General features: G+C 46.8%; 1 protein-coding gene across 1 annotated transcript in view; it reads right to left on the reverse strand.

Moving 5' to 3' along the window:
- Positions 1–22,976, reverse strand: part of CADPS (Ca++-dependent secretion activator) — a gene marked incomplete at its 5' end in the record, with an annotated part of 138,621 nt that overhangs the window by 15,752 nt on the left and 99,893 nt on the right. Inside the window, 5 exons of the mRNA XM_010081827.1 lie at positions 6,080–6,187; positions 9,307–9,339; positions 14,179–14,262; positions 15,317–15,391; positions 21,116–21,263. Coding sequence (XP_010080129.1) covers positions 6,080–6,187; positions 9,307–9,339; positions 14,179–14,262; positions 15,317–15,391; positions 21,116–21,263 — 448 coding nt within the window. The remainder of the gene's footprint in view (positions 1–6,079; positions 6,188–9,306; positions 9,340–14,178; positions 14,263–15,316; positions 15,392–21,115; positions 21,264–22,976) is intronic.

The raw sequence follows: 22,976 nt of genomic DNA on the forward strand, positions 1-22,976 counted from the left end.
CTCTGCAGCAAAATCTGTGCTGCTCCGGCTCCTCCAAAGATGCACAGGGAAAAAAAAAAAGCAAGCTGCACTTCCTCGAGATCAATCTGCCTAATTGTCTTCATTTCACAACTCACTTGGGAAGGAGGGGGAAAGAGGGGAAAAAAAGAAAAAAAAAAAGCAAAAAAACAACGCAGAAGAAATAGCTCAGTGGAGGCCATATCAGAATGGGAGTGGGAGAGAGTTAGTGCCCTAATGAGCAGTCTAGCTGCGTAGGAGGCAAACAGGTTGTTGTCTGTCTAAGAGAAAGCGGTGAGTGTGGCTGCGAGCAGATACTAGATGGGAGCCCGGCGCACAGCCTGATATCCGTTCTTCCCCTGATCCTGCAACCCGTCCTCCTGTGAGTAATCCTAACTCACAGTGAGTAGCTGCACTGACTCACGACCAGGCTTTTGGGTTTGAGGAGGGGAAGGAGAAGGGAGGGTGAGAAGGGCTCTCTCTTGGCATTTCATTGTGCCGCGCGAGGCTTACACACCAGCAAGAAATGCCACGATCCTGCAAGGATGCCGTGAAGGAGCTGCCAAAACTCAAGTGGGTAACCTCGCTGAAGTCAAAAATTTTGATTTTAAGAATAAGCTAATGCCTCAGCATCTGCAGAGGACTTGCTGAATTAACTGATCTAGCTGTCAGTCTGTTTTTCTGTATATTCAGGTGTAATATCAGGCTCCAAACTATCAGGTACTGAAACACACACTGAGCTGCTCTGGATCCTCCAGCAAACCAGTGAGGAGTGCTCCATCAGGTTGCTGGAAATTTGTACAAGGATTTTGCTGAAGTCTGAGACTAGCACAGTGCCCTGCATCCTTTTTTACTCAGTATCTCTGATATTCAGAAGCCAGTTACCAGCCTGTGGACAGTCCTGAGCCCTGTCCTCAGGCCCAGCACTCTTGGGCTCTGGGCTGGGGAAAAGCAACAAAAACTCATGAGCTGCAACATCAGCCTTGGGATACCACTGGAGCTTCCTAAAAACCCAACTGAGCTGAGCCTGAGGGATGGGACCTGGTGCTAGAGCCCCAGCCAACAGCTTGTGCCTCCCCAAGGGCTGCGGGAAGGAGACACAGGCTCCTCTAACAGCGGAGCCACGGCTTCTCCTTCGCTGCCGGGAGAGGACCTGGAGTGACAGTCCTGCACTGAGGACGGCACAGGGCAGAGCAAACCCCCATCTCCTCCATCGCCCTCCCCGCTATGCCCACCTGGACCTCGCCAATCCCACCCTGCCATCAAGATTAAAAAAAACCAGAACGCAAACACTTCCATCTTGCAGAGACGAACAGTCTCGCTTTCTCATTTCAGGAGCAAATACTCCGTCTGGTCTCCCGACTGTGACACAGACCTTGGAGGAAGCCGACCATACCCAGTGACAGTGAAGTGGTAAAACTGCTTTCTGCAAAAAGCCCCGTGACCAGCGCCACCTCCGCGGGCCGGATCGCTGTGTGATTAAGTTCTTACCAGACTTTTTGGTAAAGGCAACCTTCCTGATCTGATAACTGCCAAGGACAAGCCAAATACGCAGGGTCAATCTATGCACATTTAATCCCCAGAAGGCAGATTAAGTGTATAATTGACCCATATAATCCATGTATCATCTCCAGTGAAATGTTTTCCATGTCCGGTTTAGGCAGACATGAGGCCCCTAAGAAAGCGATCAGAGACACAGTATTACCGTTGCGGTGGATTTCATCAGAGTCAGAGATGGCTTTTTAATCACTGATCTCAGAGACTGCTAGATTTAAGCAGATGAACTAGCACTAAGCACATCTGCTTTAATCCTTATCTTCTACTCAGGCTGGTGTCTTCAAGAAGTACAAGGAGGAAAAAATAAATTAATTTTTTTTTTTTAGGTCCTTGCAATCTTAGGAGCTTCTCTTGGTGTTTTGATCTCTCATATCAAAAGCATGTTTTTGTTTTTTTTTTTTTTTTTTTTTTGGTAAGATATTGAATTAATCATCAGAGAGAAAAATGCCATCTGCGCTATTTAGGGACTGCATCAGGATGCTGGAATTCGCAGGATCTCGGGGAGCTCCTTCCACGTTCAGGAGCCTTTTGTGTACGTGCTACTCGCCTGTGGCTGGGGAGGAAATATTCTCACTACTTTTTACATTAGTGTTTACCAGTTTCTGAGGAAGAAAGGTTGGCATTCACAATATCTACTAGTCAATCATAGACTTTCTGGATCAGGTATGTTCTGGCGTGTTAAAACCTATACAGTGGGTATCTGAGGGTGTGTGTAAAGATATATACACGGACACACAGGGATAAATAACTTCCACTGAAGGTCACAATCCTTACAAGTAAACCTCCCATTGCCTTCAGACAAAATTACGGCTGTGTAAACCCTGACCCTAGGAAATTCTGAGTGTCCTGAGCCAAGAGGGAGCTGAATTTTGCAGCACTGCTCTGAAGGCTGGCGATCACTCTGCAGGTATTCTCCCGTGTTTAAGACACACCCGCCTGCCTCTGCCTCATCGCTCCTATACAGTCACATTCTGCATGTCAACTCTGCCCCCTTTCCAGGGGAAAAAGTGATAAAATTTTACTTTCCATCAGGCACTACACAGTTTGCAATCCTTCTGTGTTACACGCACAGTGGTTAAATCCTAAAGCACCCAGCCATGCCCAGGGATGCGGGGAGTGGGTACTAGGATGCTATTCTGAAACAGTTACCACTGCTCTCTACCAACGGGTCTTATGACAGTGTTTTAGCTTTAAATGTTATCAAATTAGTGAGCCAGGCCAAGTAAATAAGTCATGTTACTATGCTGTAAACAGCACTGCCAAAAAGCTAGTTAGGTTTTGATTACCAGCAGAACTCCACAATCAATCTGTTCGTTCAATGATCCCAAGAATAGAGATTTTTAAAATTAAGATGACTCTGTTTCGGGGCTGGGGGTGGGGGGGGAGGAACCTGACTAATTTGCAGAATTAAGAGGATTAACACACAGACCACACAGAAATATTACAATAATCTTCCACAAACACCAGCATCTCCCAAAGAGCACAGCCCTGTCCTGCAGGTGAGAGCAGGGCACATGATGCAGGGGAAGAGAGGTGGTTTCTGAGCTCAGAAATCATGGCAAATGCCAAAAAAAGACACATTAACCCAGCTTCTCTTGGGAGATGGCGTAACGCACTCTGCAGCCTCTGCTCCTGGGAGGAAACAAAGAGGGGAAACGAACAGAAAGGCTGGGCAGGACTGCAGAGAAATGCGGGGGGATTGAGCTGCAAACCCCTCTGAACGTGCAACAGGCTGCCTTGCACTGGGCAACTCTGCTCTTGCACTATTCACAGAAAAAAAGAAAAAAAAAAAAAAGTCATTTCCTGACTGCACAGAAAGGGGATTTAGCTCTATATTGTGAGTGTCTCTAACGTGATCCCACCGAGACGCGAGGAACTGCCTGCAGGCAGGTTTATGCTGTTTACCTGCCCCTGCTGCACATATTAACATATAACATCCTAAAACTGGACTAAGCTTTTCGCTGGGGTAAGCCAACACCGCTGCACTAAGCCAGCGGAGGAGCTGGCGTCGAAAGTGTTAATAATCTCATTGCCTGGAGAAACTCTGCAGCTAAGAGGATTGCTCCTCTGCTCTGCCGGGGGGAGCAAGAACAAAACCAGGCCCAAGTCTCATTCGGCATCGTAAATACCATTTTTGATTATTCCTCTTCCCTTTCGTATTAAAAAGGTAGCCAGCACCTGAAACATCCTTGGAAAATACGCCCGTCAGTGCAGAGACCAAAGGAGCTTAAAGCCCCCGTGGGCGTGCTGCTTCGCTGCGTTGGGCGAGGGGGCAAAGCGCTGCAGGGCTGCGGCTGAGACCAAGCTCAGAACGATGCTGTTAAGCGTTTGCTCCTCTCCTTACCGAAATGTAGGTGAACACAGCACCGATTTAAACAGGGTGTGGGCCCAGGTGACTCCCAGGTACTCACAAACCCTGCTGCTACTGCCCCGCCAGCAGCACCTCAGCCTTGCCGAGCGCTGACCTCAGGAGCAATTCACTTCTGCAGCTCCAACCTGGCAAAGGCGGTACCCGAGCGCTCAGACACAACTCCAACGTTTGGTGCCCGGGGCTCAGCGCATCCCCCTCGGGCCCCGCAGCTTGTCACGCATGCGGGGGCACACTCGCATACAAGGGACATGCGCAAAGAGGCTGGTGGCATCGGAGCCCAATGCCACCCTGCCAGCATGGGGAACGGGAACGGGAACAGCTCCCACGTGCTGAGGGTTCTGCCTGCAGCCAGCATGGGTCAGAACAGGCAGAGCAACGTACAAACCCTACTCTTGATTTATTCCACATGGACCAGGGAGACTCAAGGAAAGCAGGGAGGGAAAGAAAGGTTTTGCACTTTTTGCTTTCCACCAAGGTAGCTGCTCTCTTTTTTTTTTTTTTTTCCTTTTTTTTCTTTTTTCTGTCAGCTATTAATTTGTTTAAAATATGGCTTGGTAAAACTAAGTACGAGCAGATCAAACTGAAATCAATATTTGTGCTAATTGCAGCCTTTTGAAAATTGGAAATAATGACCCAAAGGGTACAAACACAGCATCTGTGAATCATAGGGAAAGGATGAGGGAAAAGGCAGTGTGGGCATTGAAAAGAACAGTCCAGATGAGCTCTGGAAATTTAACTGCTCATGGAATAAATTTCAACACAAACGAGCAATGCACTCGCAGGCCTGCTGCAGATGGAAGCGACAGTCTTTTGTTTTATGTTTTGTTTTTTCTCCCCATGCCTGCTTGATGGGTGATTTGCGTCTGGTGCTCTGTGCTGCAAACTCTCCCCGGAGCGAGCACGCGCGGCGCCCGGAGCAGGCACGGCTGCGCTCCGTGCATGAATGAGGCATTCTCAGTGGATATGGGTCATGCTAGTAGATGTACACAGTAAGATTATTTGACTCTAATTCATGCCACTTGATATAATGTGATAAAACATTTGACATGAGAGATAAGTTCCATTTTAATCCGATAAGGTACAGGGGAAAGAAAGAGTGGGAATTGTAAAGGAGGAAGAGGCTTCTAAGGGATAGGTAATGCGCAGAAAGAGAGGTATCGAGTGAAGGAGGAGGTTGGTTGGGGAAAAAAAGCAGCTTTCCCTGCACACTGAGGAAGCAAACGAGCGAGTAAAGAAAGCAAGGAAGGTTGTTACAGTTCCAGAGCCGGGAGACTGAGAAATGGCACTGCTGAGAGATGGAAGGAAGGAAAGTAGGAACAGAAGCTGCTTCAAACAGAAATCGATATATGGACAAATACCCTAAAGGAGACTGAAACACTAATGCTGCAGGCTGGCCGTCAACAGAAAACCTTCACTATAGAACAGCTACGAGGACAGAAAGGCTATAACACAACAAAAGCAACAGAAACAGAGATATTGGTTAACATGCATCCAAATCCAAAACAAACGGGCATCACAGGTCACTGTTCTCTCACAGTCCAATGAATTTATCATGTGCAACAGAAAAATAGCTCTGAACATCTGGGTCAGTTCCTACCATGCCATCTTCATCAAGGAGACCATGTCTCAACTTTACCTTTGGTGTCAGACACCACAAGACAGTCCTCTTGAAATAGGAAAGTCCATTCCCCTGGTTTGGTTAGCTTCTAAAATTAAAATTTAGCATGCTTAATTCGCTGTCAGTTTTGGAGTGCTTGTCAACGAGAGACACTGCAAAATGCGCAGAAGAGATGGCCCTTAGCAAGCACATCTGCCAAAAACCCAGCTCCAATTTTAACAGTGAGAACAGTGACCAAGATGTTCTGTTACAGAAAGATTTTCCACAAGCTTAAACATAGTAAAGGGCTCTCTGAGAAGATGCTGTTCCCTTAAAATCCACACACAGACAGACCAAGACACAGTAGACTAGAGTAGAGATTTAAAGCAGGCAGAGAGCAGATACGAGCCTTAGTCAGAAAGAAAGGAAAGATTTATTTATTTTTTAAAGCTATAATCAATAAATTTTCTCAAAATGTGACTTATCCTCCTGTCTTATTTTGTCACATTTTGGGTCTCTCCTGCTTGGTGTCCAAGGAGGAGAAGGCATTTACTTACATCAAATAACCTTTCTATATACATCTCCTCATTGACCTTATCACGCAGGACATCCTGAGAGTGGCGGACAAATGTCACATAGGCATCAGCAACATCCATCCCCGGCTTCTGCATGGGGGAGAGAAGAAGAGAGAGAGAGAGAAACGTGAATAGCGGCGCAGGGGGCAGCTCCTCTGTGTAGCCTCGTCGCTGCTTTTCCTTCTCCATCTCCTGCTGTCCTCCCGCAGTTCACACTTTCCTTACCTGACGGACACCGAGTCCCGCTGCTTTGTGCCCCGTGCCCAGCAAAATACTGCGTGCAGCACAAGATCATGCAAAGACACTCGCTCTTTCTCTTCTTTTACCTAGAGCGAAGCCGGTCAGAGGAACAAAGCTCTTCCTCGACATACCGATGCCGGGAAGCTGTCTTGCTGCCTTTGGTGCTGTTGACCTAATGAGTGAAGCAGCAAGCCAGGCTGGGGATTTGCTGCTTTCTTGGGTCATCTTCTCTATGCAAGCCCTCTGGTTTCTGAAGCTAGAATGCTCACAGCCAGAGCTGGGCTCTTGGTTCTCCTTCTGCAGTGTGAGGATGTGTGCGGTAAGCAGCAGGCGTTGCAGGAGGGATGCCAAAATCACCTTTCCTTTTCTGTGTAGAGCCCTGACTTGAGCTCACATTTAGTGATGCTCTTAAGAATAAACTGGGTACATGGTAAGTCAGGGAATGCATGTCAACATGAATGTTTGAGCCGCTTCTAAACTGCAGGGAAAAAAAAAAAAGCATCTCTACAGCTCTCCACAGAATTTAACTGATTTTAAACAGTAACCTACAGGTGTGCAAGATCTGGGGGACGACAGCATTTCTTTAAAGAAAATGGGAACTGAAGCAGGTGGAAGGGAAAATACTTAAAAAAAAAAAAATCTTGTTTGAGTTCACATTGCTTGATATATTGGAATCAAACTTACCTCAAAGGAAACCCATTAAAATACTGTAACATGAGTCATTACAAGAGCTGCCACAAAATCTTAAATTTCCATGGCACATTGTAAGTTTGTTAATAACTAGTGTCATTAGTTTCCATTACTGTGATTTACCTCAGATCACAGAGTATCATTTCTCTGAGAGATACGATTGTCAGCCGCTGCAAATTGAAGTTAGTTAACACATCTGTGTAATTTCCAGGGTGAAAATGAGGACAGTTTGGAAAGCAGTAGGAACGGAGTTTTTTAATACAAAGCAAACAATTATCAAGCAAAGGGCCAGTGCTTGGCCCTAGGGAAGCCAGTAACATTTCTTAACACCTACTGCAACAATGACAAGGTATTAATTTGAAAAACAATGAGGACAAACACAAACGTGGCAGTAGTCAAGTGTTACACTTTCAAGCAATTTTCAGCACACCGATCGTGCCCGTTTCAAGGTGGCATTAAATGGATTGGTTTCTATCCAGACAATGGCAACAGGGTTTGCGGAATTAGATTTAACCAATGGTTTCCTGTTCAACACCAGGGTTTCCCCTCTGTCCTCTGAAAGAGGAGCCTCTAACCCAGCAGGTTTTTCTTCCTCCTTCCCCCAGAACAGCAGTGGTTCACGGACCGTGGCGGGGGGTCTCCCGCAAAGGGCTGGGAGCTGCGCAGGGCTGGTGGTTGACTTCATCAAAAATGGTGAGGCTGTCAAGGAAGCCGTTGTAACATGGCTTCGTTTCCAGGGGGAGGTGGGGAAACAATAAAAAATAACCCAGATGAATTATTTCTGCTCTGTTGTACACAAAAAACCGGACTGTCCGCCTGGCTCCAAGGACAGGAGCAGCGCCTCGCCCCTCCTGCATGGCTGTGATGCCACCAACCTCCCAGGGGTCTCCCAGGTACACTGAGAAAATGCTCTTGGAAAAGCCTGAAAGGGTTATACACCATTTTACCAAGATCGCTTCCCTGGAGATGCTTTACCTTCCAGGAACTCAGAGGTCTCAGAGAAGGCCACGCTTTGCCCTAGAAGTCACTTAAAATAACTGTTCTGTGCTGAAATTCCTGATGAATAAATATTTCACATGCACTCACACAACTAGGAATTTCGACTGAAGGATGTCCACATTTTTCTGAGGCTAGAAATGGACTGAGTCTCTCTTCCTAATGCTCTCAATATCTTGTTTCTATTACTCCAAGACAACAGGATGCCAGTCTCTGCATTGGGATATTTTAAACCAAGCAAGACCTCTTACTGTTCAAGAGTTTGTCTCTTCCATGCTGGGCTTAAGATACGGTAATTTTGTAGGCAAGGTTTGTCTTGGGCTAAAGGGATGGAAACACCTAATGCAGATGATGTGGTCCAAGATGTCTGATAAACTTATGACATTGTCGTGTGAGAGCATACAGAGCAATCACATTCGCATTAAATGTACATATATCCTTTATACATACAGGTCATCAAACTCAACTGAGTTATTCTTGATTTACACTCCCAGTCCAACTGGATACAGGAACTGGTGCGGTATATTAAGATCTATTATTTTTTCATTTGTAATTGCTCAGGATCTTTCTGCCTGTAAATGTTACAGTAACCCCTTATTCCAGCCAACATTTTACACTTCAACTCAATTTAAATGTAAATTTCTGGCAAGTTAAGTGCTCTGTCTAAGAATGTTAAGGGCTCTTCTCCTTATGAATCAAGGTCTAATTAGAGGAGACGATGTACAGTTTTCTTACAGCAATTACAGAAAAATGGAAAAAATTATTTTCATTAACAATTTCCCAAACACATGTTGCTAGCTCATCACCATTTCCCCAAAGTAATAAAAAAGTCATTTTCCGAAAGAGTAAAACAAACCAACAATTAGAAGAACAAAAATAAAATAGATTAGCTAATGTGTTAGATGTGTGTTGGCTCAGTTCTAACATGTCTGGACCTTTTTGTTTGGAAATTATACTGTATTTGTACAAGTCCAAATGAAGAATTAACAGAATGCACTGCTCCCATATTTTTTTTTTTAAATGTGATTCAAGCCAATTGCATAAATATGGTACCTTTTTGACACCATCTGCATATTATTGCCTAAACAGCCTCATAGGTCTCCATAAGAGGATAACTGCTCATTATTAACGCCATGGAGATATTCTCTCCAGTTCAAATGTTAGAAGTGTGAAGGCCCATGGTTCAATCTTGGCTGGTAATGCACAATGTGGGTTGCTACACATGCCATAAACCAAAGCATGATGCAAACTACTATGACAGAAGTTGTTTAAATTGTGCTTACGGGTACATCCACGTATTTGGAAGCAGCCTTCACCTGTGAAAGGAACAAGAAGAGAGTTTACACCATCAGCACATTTTCAGGTCTTTGCTTTTTTTCTTTAAACACCTGTAAGAGCTTCTCCAGCCAAGACTCAGGACAACATAATGCCGAGTGGGGAAAAAAGGGTGATAAAAACTGTGTTTCCTGTCTAAAAGAATAGGCAAGGGCGGTATTTATGTTGTTGTTTTGGAGAGGTAACTTTACTGCTGCTAAAGCTCTAATAGCAACAGATGAGAGTGTGGGAGTTGTGCTTCTCCCTCTTCTACTTCAGTGAGCGGGGGAAGATGGGGTTCATAAGTAGACATCGTTCTTTTCTTCAGAGGCCTCGTTCTCCGCCCAATGCCACGTGTCTCTGAAGGCAGTGCGTGTCTCTCCCGGTGGGACCTGCATCCCGGGGACTGTGGGAGCTCCCCGGCAGCGGGGACATGATGGCACGGCCAGGCTGGCGGCACCTGCACCAGGGTGGCCACAAGAAAGCACCTGAAGGACCCTCACTTTGCCCCCTGCCCACAGTCCCGCCTGCAGCGTGCTTCCCCCAGATTTGCAGGCTGCAGACTGGGATGTTATTTTCCCCCTTTTTGCTGGCCCTGGAGCTCGCAGACTGTGCCAGGGTGCTCACACCATACCATGGAGAAGTGCCCCAAAGCTTTTTTGCTTCACAGACTATGAACAGCTGCAGTAGAGTTCCCTGTGATTCTCCCCTGCCTTTTAAAAGCTGTCATTTGAGGGAGGATATCAGCGGGTGGATGCTGGACTCGGCGGTGTCCTCACAAGCCAGAGGGGGCTGCGAGATCCCGAATTGACTTTGTCCCCAGTTTGCCATGCACCAAGGTGCCCACTGCCTGGCACGGGAGGCAGGGTGGCCCCCAACTTCAGGGCCATCTTTTCCAAGGGAGCAGCGCCCAGCTGGCCAGAGAGACCTTTTTCCCACTGTAGCATAAGGCACCGTGTCTGGAAAGAGTACGGCTGGGATTTTCCACAACGCTTCTGCTTTTAATTAGGGTAAGTGTTGCCGGCCATCTTTGTTTGGGTGTAAAAGCTCACCTGCTTTTAAATATTTCTAAAGCTACCATTAAAACAGCCTAAATATAACACGCACACAGTTGCATCTTGGGATGAATAAATTATGTGTCCCGAATGAGAGAATGAATGTATGTGTGAGACAGAATGTGAGAGTGGGTGGAAGCACTCATATGGTGTGTGTGGGGGGTGCATAATTAAGCACAATGAGGCGATACAAAAGACCAGACTGGTGGTAATTGCCGAGGTGAACGCTGCAAGGATTGGCAGCGCCCGGGCTGCCGAGCCGAGGGGCACGACCAGAGGGAAGGGCGGGAGGAGGGTGCTGAGAGCCTGCCCCCCTGATGCAACCCTGGAGGGGATGGAGTGGGACAGGTCCCAGCACACAAATTTGCAGAAGAGTTAGGAAAATCAGTGCCAAGCCCTCACTCCCAGCAAAGAGCGAAGGCTCGTCTCCTTCAGGTATCCCTGTTCCCAGCTGACCATCTGGACTCATGGCTCTTTCACTGCATTTATCCTCACATCTTTCTTGGGAGGTGGCGATGCGCTGTTATCGCTTGCTCTTGCCCAAGGGGAGCAGAGGGTCCCCAGCCTCCCTGCAGGAAGGTGCCCAAGGGCTGCGGCTCCAGAGGAGCGGGCAGTCACAGCTCACCGTGACGGCATGGAGCAGGGCTGCCTGAGCTAGCGCCAAGAGAACGCTTCTTCCCACCAGCAAAGCTCAACAGCCAGGAGGAAAGCTTGGAAAACGATGCACCTTGACAGCAGGCAGAATTCAAGCCAGGGTCCGCGCTCAGGGCTGCACCGTGCCATGCACAGTAATGCAGCGGCACCCCAAGCAGCCTGCAATCTGAGCGTGGGTTTAGCACTCTTAGGTCCAGCTTAGCGCCACCGTCTCAGGCTGCCTTCTTCCCCAAAGCCAAGAGGCGACAAGAATAACTCAGTCAGCTTCCTGAGATCTTCCCCCTCCACCCACATAAAAACTGAGCTGCTTCTCCTGCCCACTCCCCTTTAATCAGAATAATTACTTGTTTTTCTTTAAACTCAGATTTGGCTACATTTAGTGAAATTTCCAAACTGCCGGATGTTGTGTGATTTTCGCTAGGCTGCCGTTTTTCACAAAGTATGTGACTTTGCCATGAAACGTCTCAGTTTACCATACAAATTTTGTGCAGAACAAAAATAAGATCTTTTACTTCTGTCTCCCTCGGGTAATATGCAGTCTTTAGTTTTAATTACCGTAGGTGTAATTCTCCGCCTACAGAGGCCATCCAGATTAAAGGGAATTTTAGCAGCTGTCATTCCTGTGACTCAGTGGATCAGCACATGCAGATGCCCAGCCAGGGCCTGGGTTGCTGCTGCCGAGATGCACTTAAATGTAGCAACAAAAAGAAAAAAAAGCCTGGCCAAATTTAGAAGGGTATTTTCCTCCCAAAGTGCTCTTGCAAGGAGAAGTGGCTAGTGAGAATTTATTAGGACAACAGATGCATTAATTTTATCTTGAATTTCGAGGCAAGAATTGGAAATGAGGATATCCTACTAGGTGATAAAACTGTCTGTCACAAGACCCCTGATTACATGTCACTTGCAGAGTGCCTGGAAAACACGCGATGAAACAAGTCGGTGGAAGGGGGTGGGAGACTAATGCTTTCTAGAGCTCAGCAGCTTGGACCATCTCACTTTGTTGTATTTGTTCAGACAGGGAAAACGTGGGAGGTGGTGCAAGCATGCTGTAACAAGAGAGATTTTTCTCTATTTATCGTTGCAAAGACTGAACACAGCAAATCCCATTACTACTGCAAGGAAGGGAGACTTTGGCCCAGTGCCAAAGGGGTCGGGGCTGGCCCTCAGCCTCCTCTTGCAGCTGGTGCTGCCCAGTGGCTGCCAGTGAACAAATGGGCCAAAGTGGGAGATGTCCCTTGCCTGGAAAGCAGCAATCCTGCTCCTCCACAACACCCCCAGCCTCCTTGCTGGGGGTGAGGGCTGAGCACCTTCCCAGAGACAGGCATGCACTTGCACAATAACTATTTGGATGCATATCCCTTCCCGGCTGGAAACTCAGCAAACTGAAGCTATGGGACCAGGTTCAAAGGTTGTGGGGCTGCTGGAGTGGGACAGATAGTTTTGCTGCTTCTGGGACAGTTAATTGTCAGTAACTGAGTGAGGAGAAGCAGAGTGAGGATGCTTGAACCCCACGGACCTACTTGCTGCTTTCTCATGGGTGCCCAGACCCTGAGCACAGCTGGGGGGTTCGCTCAGCAACTGAAGGGAGCAGCACTCGGCAGCGTAAACAGTGGGATGTGGTGGGAGCAGTGCAGCGTCAACCGAGGAACAGCTTGGATTCACGGAGAAGGAAGGGCTGCACGTTACACTGTCTACCCAGGCTGATGCTGGTACTTCCGATGCCTGAAAAGCTGCCGCCTCCACATCCTCTGCTGCTGGCACGCGGGCATCTCCTAACCCTCCGCAGCATGGGAAGGAGGGAAGGTATCTGCCCCAAGTCACCCCTTGCATCCCCCCTGCGCAGGGACAAGCACAGCCCCAGGGCGGTGACCACGCAGGGTTATCCTGGGAGAGGAGCTGCACTACGGGGCAATGAGTGCGACACCCTCCCTTCCCCTCCTTTTCCAAACTGCCTCCAGCACATCTGAAAAGTCAGGATGCTTAGTTTAAACCCCGTGGTGGTTTAGACAAGCTGCCAGACTTTGGGCACACAACTGCCCATGAGCAGAGTTTCTTGCCTCTGCTGGTAAGCCATCCTACATCCATCCCCATTTCCGAACGGACCCTACAAAACCGCCTCAAACTCAGCAAAAAGGGCCCAAGAGTAGCAAGCAACAGAGAATTGCAAGGATCTAACACAACTCCTGAATGAGATTTCGGAAAGCCTTCCCCGTTTGCAGAACAGCGCCTTCTGCCTCCTGCCTCCTGCCCAGTCTCCGTGAACAAGCGAGTGCAGGACAGGCTGCGCACAGGGGCAGCGGGGCCGGTGGGTGAAAATGTGAATGCAGCTTTCCAAGCAACTCCAGACACGTGCACCTGGGTGCACATCTGTGAGCTGAGCTAAGAGAATCCACGCTTGCAAACAGATGCTTGTGTAAACTTCATGGCATGCATTTTCAGAAGACTTTTGGACTTCAGCTGCTATATGTCTGTCCTAAGAAGCTGCCACAACTTTTTTCTGGAATACAGTTCAGATTGATAAACCTTTGTGGATACTGAGGCCAATTTTGCACAGATATGGTTCTTCTCCTGTACTTTTCTAGGAAACATGCAATGGGATGAGCTGGATTGGTTCTGCAACGTCAAGGAGAAATGTGGCAGTAGAGGCACCTTGTGCGGCATCACCTCATGGCATCTCCCCTGACTTGTTCTCCTGTAGAAAAGAGAAAGCACTCCCTAGATCTCCCTTAGTTTGTTTTCACTTGTTACGATGGTCACTGTTATGGCCAGGAGACTGAGAGGAACACACTTGTCATGCAAGGTGGTAATAAAGCAACTTCTTTAGTTAGGGAAATCCCGTGTACAGTGCAATGATTTTTTTTCATCTTCATACGCATCCTCAACAGCACTTCACCAACCTGGATGCTGACTGGAGAAGGCTTTACCCTGACTGTGCATCTCGGGTGTTTACATACTGTCTGTCTGCATACAGGTTGTTTGTCAGTTCATCTGGGGGTCACAGTGTTCGAACGTCACAGAATGGGGGAATTATTACCTATCTGATCTAGTCCTGGGAGAGCAGGAGATTGTAACCCAGGGAAAAACAAAACAAAACAAAACAAAACAAGAAAGGAAAATATTGTGTGTACTTACAGTAAATGACAGGAAAGAAGAAAACAAAGTTCCTTCATCGTATCTAGACAGTTTGGCCAAGACTCCTTCCAAAATGGTGACAAACTATAAAGACAAAAAATACTGTAATTATTTTTAATACTTGAACAAGGGTGTAAAAATCAGCATCAGCTTCAAAGAAGTCAGTGGAGCTCTAGGCATTGCCAAAGGAATGGACAACCTGGGCCTGAGAACTGCGGGACGGGGAGCGGGGAGAAAGAAGCATTGCCTTTTGGGTGCTACACAGTCCACCTCTCACCGGGTGGAAATCACCCCTCAGTGTCACGGGTGATGCTGGGGACAGGAGGTGGGTGCCAGCACACCCTCTCTGGATGGGGAAGCAGTGGTTCTTACTCCCAGTACGCAGTGTCAAGCACACAGCTAGCTGGTTATTTTTGCAGAAGAATCAAACTGGCATATGTTGGCGGATTATGTTTAAAGGTCTCCACTGTATAATAGGGATGACTTGTTCTCAGAAAGTTTGAAACTAGAGGAAAAACACACCCCACCATCTCTCTCCTTGCGTACCAACTCCCCTCTGTGTTCGCGCAGCACACCAGACCTACACAACAACCCAAGGGAAATGCTGGCAGCTGAGCTAGAGGCACCGACTCCGATGAAAAACAATTTCCAAACAATTAAACCTGACATTTTGGAATGTATTTCCCACTACTGTCACCTCTAAAGTAATTTCTTAGAGGAGCATATGGCAATCTTGTACAAGTTATTTTGTCCGCACAACATCACGCATAGGAGCGGTGACCACCCCTGCGTGCCACCCCAACGTCTGCGCAGCAGCATCGAGCGGTGCCAGCCCCTGACTGCAGCTGCCCTCGGTGCCGTGGGGTGATGCTGACCGTGGGGTGCTACCCCATCAACATCACACCCGTTCCTAAAAACCACTTCTGGCCCAGTATGGCAATCCTGCTAGCAGCATACTAGAGCTGTCGCAGTTCCTAATCATCAGAGAGTCACCATGAAAGGACTGGGAGATGTATGATCTGGACTGTGAGAAACAAGAAGAAAATTCAACATCTTCACGTGTCACATTTTGATGGAAACGCACATTTTAAAAACGCAATGTTAACAGTGAATCACTTCACCTGAAGCTGAAGGTTACCTTTGCCACTAGGAGTGTGATCATTTCTTTGACGGTTTCCTCAATTAGTTCATCTATTTTTGAATGGTACTGGTGCTAAAGAAAAATAAAAAGAGAGGGGGAGGGAAAATATTAGCACTGATCACAGGCAAGAGTTCTATAGTTGTCAGCTTCTTCCCTTGGTAAACCACAATACGCAGTAGCACTAAACCAAAAAATTATGCAGCTCATTACCCTGTGCTCCACTATAGTGGCCAGTGATTACTTACAGTTATAGGAGAGACCCTGAATTCAGGAGAATCTTACACTAGTTTGTGAAACACGGGCAAACCCTGCCCTCTCCTGTGTGCCTGCAGCTCCGGGAGCCACACGCACATGTTGGAGGGGAGGCTTTGCCATCCCGGTGAGCATCAGCACCCAGTGCTCCTACAGACCCTGAGGTCCTTTTGCTTCAGTTCTGCAGGCATTATCCTCCCCATTTTGCACGTGGATTGCACCTGACAATGATACATGGAGGGAAACAGGCAGCCCTTGCCCAGGGCACCACCAACCACGCAGCTCTCAGAAGGGGAGTGGGGACGAGTTGCGGCACCAGGGGAGCTCGCAATGGGCTGAACCGGGAATGATGTTGCACCTTTCCCATCTAACGCAGCAAAGTGCTTGAACGTGTGTCACACGCTGGGTTCTGCAGGCACGTGGCTCAGATTGAGCACTCGTTTAAATTATTTGCTCAGTGACTAGAAGACAGATTAACAAAACTCAACAAACCAAGACGAGCCCTTTTGTCCCATGCAAAAGCCAGCAGGCAGTGCAGACCGACCCCAGGTGTTAGCAGACCCCGCGGCACAAGCTCAGACCCGGCTGACCAATGCCAGCGCCTGCAGCATCAGTGTCTCTGAGACTTCAACATAATTTCTGCACAAGCCAAACCTCGCTTAGCTTGGGAGCTCTGATGCAATCAGCTGCAATATGGCTAGAATAGGTACTAAAATACAGTCTTCTACTAATTTAGAAAAGACCTGTTTCCAATACAAGATTTAATTAGTGAAAACATACAGTATATTCTTATTTTCAATGGACTGAGAAAATACTGATTATGACTGCTTTCCAACACAAAACATTTGATTTTTCAGTCAAACATTTCAAGCACTGGTGCTAGTCACTATATTCATTACCACTTGGCATTAATATTGTTTTAAAATGTTAACATCAAATCACATTGAAAGAGACAAATCTGCTTTAAATACTAATCAGACTTTGGGAAGAAAGACTGTGAGGGCTTTACAAATGCTACATGTTGGTCTCAGTGTCTGATTGGTAGTCTCTGAACTGCTCTATGGTTTGGGGATTTTTTTCTATAAAAACAACATATTAACACAGGAATTTGGAATAAAGAAAATAAAAGTAGGACACACTTACCCACTCTTTAGCAAACTTTTCAGATGATTGGGGACAGAAATAAAGAGGAAAGTGCAAAAGACAGGAAAAAGAACATATGAAGATAAACAATAAATAAACCAAAATATTTTTTAAAAGGGATGTATGAGAACAGCAGCATCACGCACAGAAACAATAAGCAATGGAAAATGAAATGTGATCAAAACCTCCTTTCACTGAAATACGAGAGACCACTACCTGTAGTATTTGCAGGCAGTAAAACAGGGGGAAGGGATGGGATTGTACCTAACTGCTGACAGTCTCTTACGTTTTTTTTTTTTTGCTCCGAAGAGGAAGCTATCAAGAGGCGGGGTTCAGCATCAGGGCAGCTGCACACCCATCACCAGCACGCACCCGAGGGATGAGCCTGCTGCAGGGGCAGGGCGGGCAGGGGTGCATGGTGCAGCACATCACAGCCAAAATGCTGCCTGGGGCCACTCCGAGCCTCACCCAGGCGGGAGGACAGGCTGGCACCGCCACACCACAGCCTGCGATCTGCCGTGCCCACTCAGAGGAAAAACCACCCCTGAACAAGTAAGTGGTGTTTGCATTTGAGTTCCCATTTCCATGTCCCGCTTTGCAGCTCAAGATATATATGAGTCCCTTATAGGGATGATAGTTATGATTAATCTGTTTAATGCAGAGTTAGGTGTTATCAGCTCCCGGGGCTAACCTGGCTGTCCCCAGCACAGCTGCAGATGTGGCTGCGGGGGGACGGGGACCCGTTACAGCTGGGTAAAGGGCGGGGCTTAGGTTTGCACAGCCAGGACCTCCTAAGGGAGATGCCGAAGGGATTGGGCACACATTGCGGGGTGTCTTCCTCATGATGTTTTCCTTCTGCTGCTGCATTTTCTGTGTGCGTGGAAGATCTCGCAACCAAAGATTTAGCTAACTGCTTTCATTGGGTAAATAATTAATTTTAACTCAGAACTGGCTAGCTACATGCAAAACACCACACTGAAATATGCTGACTGATGCATTTTCAATCCAAAGCTTGACTTAAAAGCAAACAAGAGCCCTGATGGAATAAAACCACAGCTCTGAGAGCAGGAGGGGACCCTGTGCACACACCAAGGCAGTGCTGGTGGGACCCTGACTGCTCATTCCCACCGTGGCTGCGGTCCCTGGGGCAGGCTCAGACCTGGTGCCAGGGCCAGGGACCACACAGAGACTGGGGGTCCAGCCCCAAGCAGCCCCAGCTCCACCTTGGGAAGATGAGTTCTGGCCAGGACAGGGTCGGAGGAGGAGGCAGTATGGAAAACGACTGCCTGCTGCTGCTTCACAGACGCCTGGCTCGTAAACCAGCATTTCCAGCAGCTCCTTCTACATTACTTATGAAAATGCTCAAGGTTAAAGATCGCATAGCTGGTTTGCTTTACCCAGCGTAGCCCCCGCTTTTGATCGAGTTTATCGCAGCTTTCTATTAGCTCAATTATTACAATCCCTAATCAGTGCACTACAATGATTCAACTTGACTTTATGTGATGAGTATCTTGCCTTGTCATGTAACAGATTGTGTGTATGTTGTATTTCTCTAAGGACCATCTGACCTTAGATATTAAATAGAAACATACTAGACCAACTGAGAAACATTTAATACATACATTTATCCCCTTAGATGTATTAAAAATTCAGAGGAAAAATAAATATTTAAGATGGTAAAGTATGTTTACCAAATGTTTTAACAGCTGCCTTTAGAGACAAGGAAATGGAAACGAAATGATGGGTGTTTGTTTCACAGGGTAATGCTCGCAAAATGCATTCAATATCTGTTAAAGTGAGTGTAGCTGAAGGTGTTCTTGAAGGTGAGGCCAACGGGGTGGGAGGCAAACCGCAGGGGCGAGGTCAGATAATGGGCGATAACGTCCAGATAACTCCAGAGTCTCTGCTCACGTACAGCTCAAACCGTCAGAAAAATCAGGGGTTGTTTCTAAGTAAAATGTCTTCTCCAGCTAGGTCTGGGCAAACCTCCCGGCGTGAACACTGCAGTGGGCAATTTGAGCCCTTTTTGCTGCTTTTGACCTGTCTGCCAAGGGACCACCTATTCGAGGAGCCACACAGCGGCTGCAGCAGTGGGGAGGGTCCCGCCAGTGAGGACCGTCTGTCCCTGCCCCTGCCCATCCCTCCCCAGCAGGGTTGCGGGTGGCCATGCACCAGGGATGGGGGCACAGAGGGACTCGATGTGCAGACCCAGTTCCCCAAATTACAGGGGAAAACACAGGCTCAAAAGTCGGGTTCTCATCCCTCTGCTGTCTCTCTGACTGCCTCATCATTTCCACTGGAAGAGGTGGGGTGGCATTTTGTTCTGCCCTTGCAGGCAGCATCGACAGATCTATATCTAAACTTTTACCCCCCACCAGCAGGACCATCTCAGCGCACAGGTTTAGACAGTTTCAAGGAGATGGAGGTAGCCAAAATATGGAGTGGTATGAGTGAATAGAGGGGGAAGTAGGAATACTCGCTGAAGGAAGAAAAGCAAAAGGGAGGGTGTATAAAATACTGCAGCCCTAAATGGTAACTTATGCACCAATAATTTACATCTGCTTTACAGGTTTGTTAGTTCAGCTATCTGTCAAAAACACCGGAGTCAGGCAGACCTGCAGAGCTCACCCCACTGCAGCCGAGAAGAGCAGAGAAAGAACTGCACTCCTGCCCGCGCCCCTCTCACTTGCAATTTGACTCAGACTGAATGTGCAATGTGACTGATCATAGAATAGAACCACAGAATCATTAAGGTTGGAAAAGACCTCAAGGATCATCAAGTCCAACCCAACACCACCTAACTCACTAAACCATGTCCCTAAGCACCACATCTACACGTTTCTTGAACACCTCCAGGGATGGTGACTCAACCAATATTTGATGCTCAAAATTTGGAGGAAACTGTGGCAAGCACAGAGCATCACAAGTCAGCATGGGAAGATGCAGCGAGTGCCTGGGCACACTACACCCAGACAGAGCTGATGCTCTCAGTCAGTCTCATGCCTCCTGAATACCTAACCTGAGAATTTAATGAATGCAATGAGCTTGTTCTGTCGTGGTATCGGAGTCTGCTTGATCTCCAAGATGTCCCTGTCCCCAGGGACTGTGCTAGTACAATGCACAAGGGTTTGATCCTGGTTGGCAGTGGGGAGCATCATGACCCTCCCTGGCTGACAGGGCACTGCCAGGGCAGATGCTGTGGCCCCGGCAGGCTGAGGGAACTGGGGAGATAAATGGGATGAATGTAGAACAGAAAATGGTAGAGAAGTTCATGTCCAGGCTTGGACAATAAAAACCCACTGAAGATCTGCCTCAGCTGACCCAGAGGATGAAGGAAGAACATGATGACGAGCAGTATGAAACCTCTCTTGCAAGGTGACTGTCACAAATAAAATGTTATAACTGAAACGTATAAGAAAAATAAAAAGAACAGTTGGGTCTGATCCAAACACCACTGACTGGAGGGCAAGGATCCCTGCTGCATCCAGTGGCCTTTGGAGCAAGTCCTCTCAGAGGAACAGGGTGAGGTGAACAACTAAAGAAAAAACCCCACAACCTGCAATGATTCACTGCAAAATCTGGCCATGGAAAGTTGTAGCAAAAGGTCTTACCTAGGAAATGCTGACAAGCAGCAGGATAGGAGAGCCAAACAGTATTTGTGAATTTATTCTAGACTGGTATAGGAATATTTAATTTGGCTTGGAGCCACTGTGGCAAAATGATCATGATGATGCATTTAACCTAGTCCCACCTACTGTGTCTTTCTAATTCACAGATCAATTCACAGAAACGTCAACCTGCAACTATGGCTTCAGAAGAAAAAAATATATCAGCAATTAATTAAAACTGGCTCGTTGTTTGAAAACTTGAGTCATTAAGAACCTGGGAATCCAGGATCATCAAACTTGCTGATTATAGCCAGTACTCGAGGAAGTCACAGCAGCCAGAATTTCAATCTACTTTTGGAAGTTATCTGCTTTGGTGTTTTGTTTTTTTGTTTTATTTTTCTTTACAAGCAACACAGCAACAACTTGACACTTGTGTTTTCCTTATGTTTGTCTACAGAAAAGAGTCGTATACAGAAAGTGTGTTGCCAACACCTGGCTCCAAGGAGCAGCTAATGACTCGATTTATACGGTCATCACGCATCAAGAAAGCTTAAGAAATACCTTATGCACACCACAGTCCTTGCAAAAAGTCACTCCTAAGTGACAGGGATTCAGAATGTTTATATCCATTAGATTTACTTGAGAGCAACCCCCTGCACATTCATCTGCACCCTCTATATGGAAGGCAAAATCCGTAACTGATATAACGCCTCTGACTCTATCACAACAGGAGATAGGAAATTTCGTATCATTGCCTTTTAAAAGCTGGGAAGGGAAGAACCTGCATTTTTACCTCTTGGCCCATTTCCATACTGCAAAGCTTTGTTGACTGAGCTTTGGCATCCACCATGACATTAAACATGGTGCATATTGATTGAGGGACTCGGAAATCTGTTGATCGGCTGGTTTTCTGCAGCTTTACTTCAAATGCAATCCTGGTTCTGTTCAGGAAAAGAGAAAACGACATTTCAGTTGCTTTTTAACATACTGAAGCTAATAATAACGTGAAACAATACTGAGAAGAGTTCAGCAAACCAGAAAGCCAAATGCTGCTGGGAATGTTAGAGTGCAATTGTTACAAACGTGCTTTTACCAAAAAAATGATTTTCCAGTTTAAAAAAAACCCCACTTTCCAGAATACACCCTATTTATAAAGTGTGCAACAGTTTCAGGGAAACTATGACTTTCTCATGCTTGATAAACAGTGTGATGTTGTTACAAACAGCAGTGTCAATGTACACCTATAATTTGGTTACATTAGCTGATTCAGAACCACAGACAAACAGCAAACCTGGTGCGTTAAAGGAAGCTCCTATTGCTCCATGATATCAACTACAAGTAACAGAAGCTCGTTCACCGCTTGACTGAAAGGACGTTGCCAGATCATTGCATTTTTAGGTCTACACGATTTTAGTTGCTTGCTGAAAGTTCCTCATTGTCTCATAAGTTAGTTTCCCTGAAGCACACGGAAAATTCCTGAGGTACTTCCCTAATCTAACCTAACACAGAACAATTATCACATCAGACAGAATCTGCCAACAAATTAACATCAGAGCTTCAATTTAGAAATAACAAATAATATCAGATGCAGCTCAGGAATAACTCTGATGTCGAACGATCCCCCAAGGGTTATGCAAATGGAAACTTATTTACAAACGTGAAACTCTCCTTCTTGGGATGAGATCTGAGCTGGTACATAGGTCCTCCTGCCTGGATTTATTAGTGAAACAAGCCCTCCTTGCAAGGGCTGCTTTCCTGAAAGCACCAAAATACAACCAAGCACGGAAGGCGGGGTGGCTCCTCCATGGTATTCAACAGTTCAGAGACAGACGCGAAGAAAAATGTTGTGTCAAACTGAAATTGCTAAAGAAACCTTAGCCAGGCCCTGTTTGCAGGTGATATAAATAGGGAAGGCAGCATATTGGTTTACATCACCAGTGGCATTTGAACTGATTTAATTACCAGTGCCAGATTTAGCCTGGACTCGGGGACTAGAATCTTGATAATTACTGAAAGGACCCAAAGTGACTGGGATTTTCCATCTCCTTGCAGAGATGAGTATGTTCCTACTTATGCTCAGAACCATTATATATAGTCATACCACTACAAGCTGGGCCAGGTTTCTACAGAGGGACATCATATTTGTAGAAAGGTTGAAGCAGTTGGGAAAAAAACCCCCGGCTTGCAGGCACACAAGCCTTTCTTCAGATGTACCTGGAAACTTGCTTATTTTTCCCAGTTATCTCAGCTGAGCTAACCTGGTCTGATTTCTACAGCTCACTGCAGCTATAACTGTACTGAAGGTGTAGCAAAGGTACCTTGGTTCTGATTTAAAAAAAAAAAAAAAAAAAAGATAAGTGTTTTGCTGGTGGTGCTGGGGCAGAGCAGAGAGCAGGGCTCCAGCACGGGTTTCGCTCCTAAGGACTGTCTGACAACTGGAGCTCAGTGTTCGTGACAGCCAAAGGACCAAGATGCTGCAATAAAGGGGGAATTGCTCAATGCCAAAGACATCATGACCACCTCATTGCACTTCAAATGTACTGGGTTTTATTCCAGAGAAAGCCTTGAGCTGTCTGCCTTCCAGTGGGTGAGTCTCCTGCGTACATCTCAGAGACCGAACGTGCCTTCTCCTACGGTGACGTTACACATCCAGA

This window comes from Pterocles gutturalis, unplaced genomic scaffold, assembly GCF_000699245.1.
Source record: "Pterocles gutturalis isolate BGI_N339 unplaced genomic scaffold, ASM69924v1 scaffold79, whole genome shotgun sequence".
Taxonomy (NCBI): Eukaryota; Metazoa; Chordata; class Aves; order Pterocliformes; family Pteroclidae; genus Pterocles; species Pterocles gutturalis.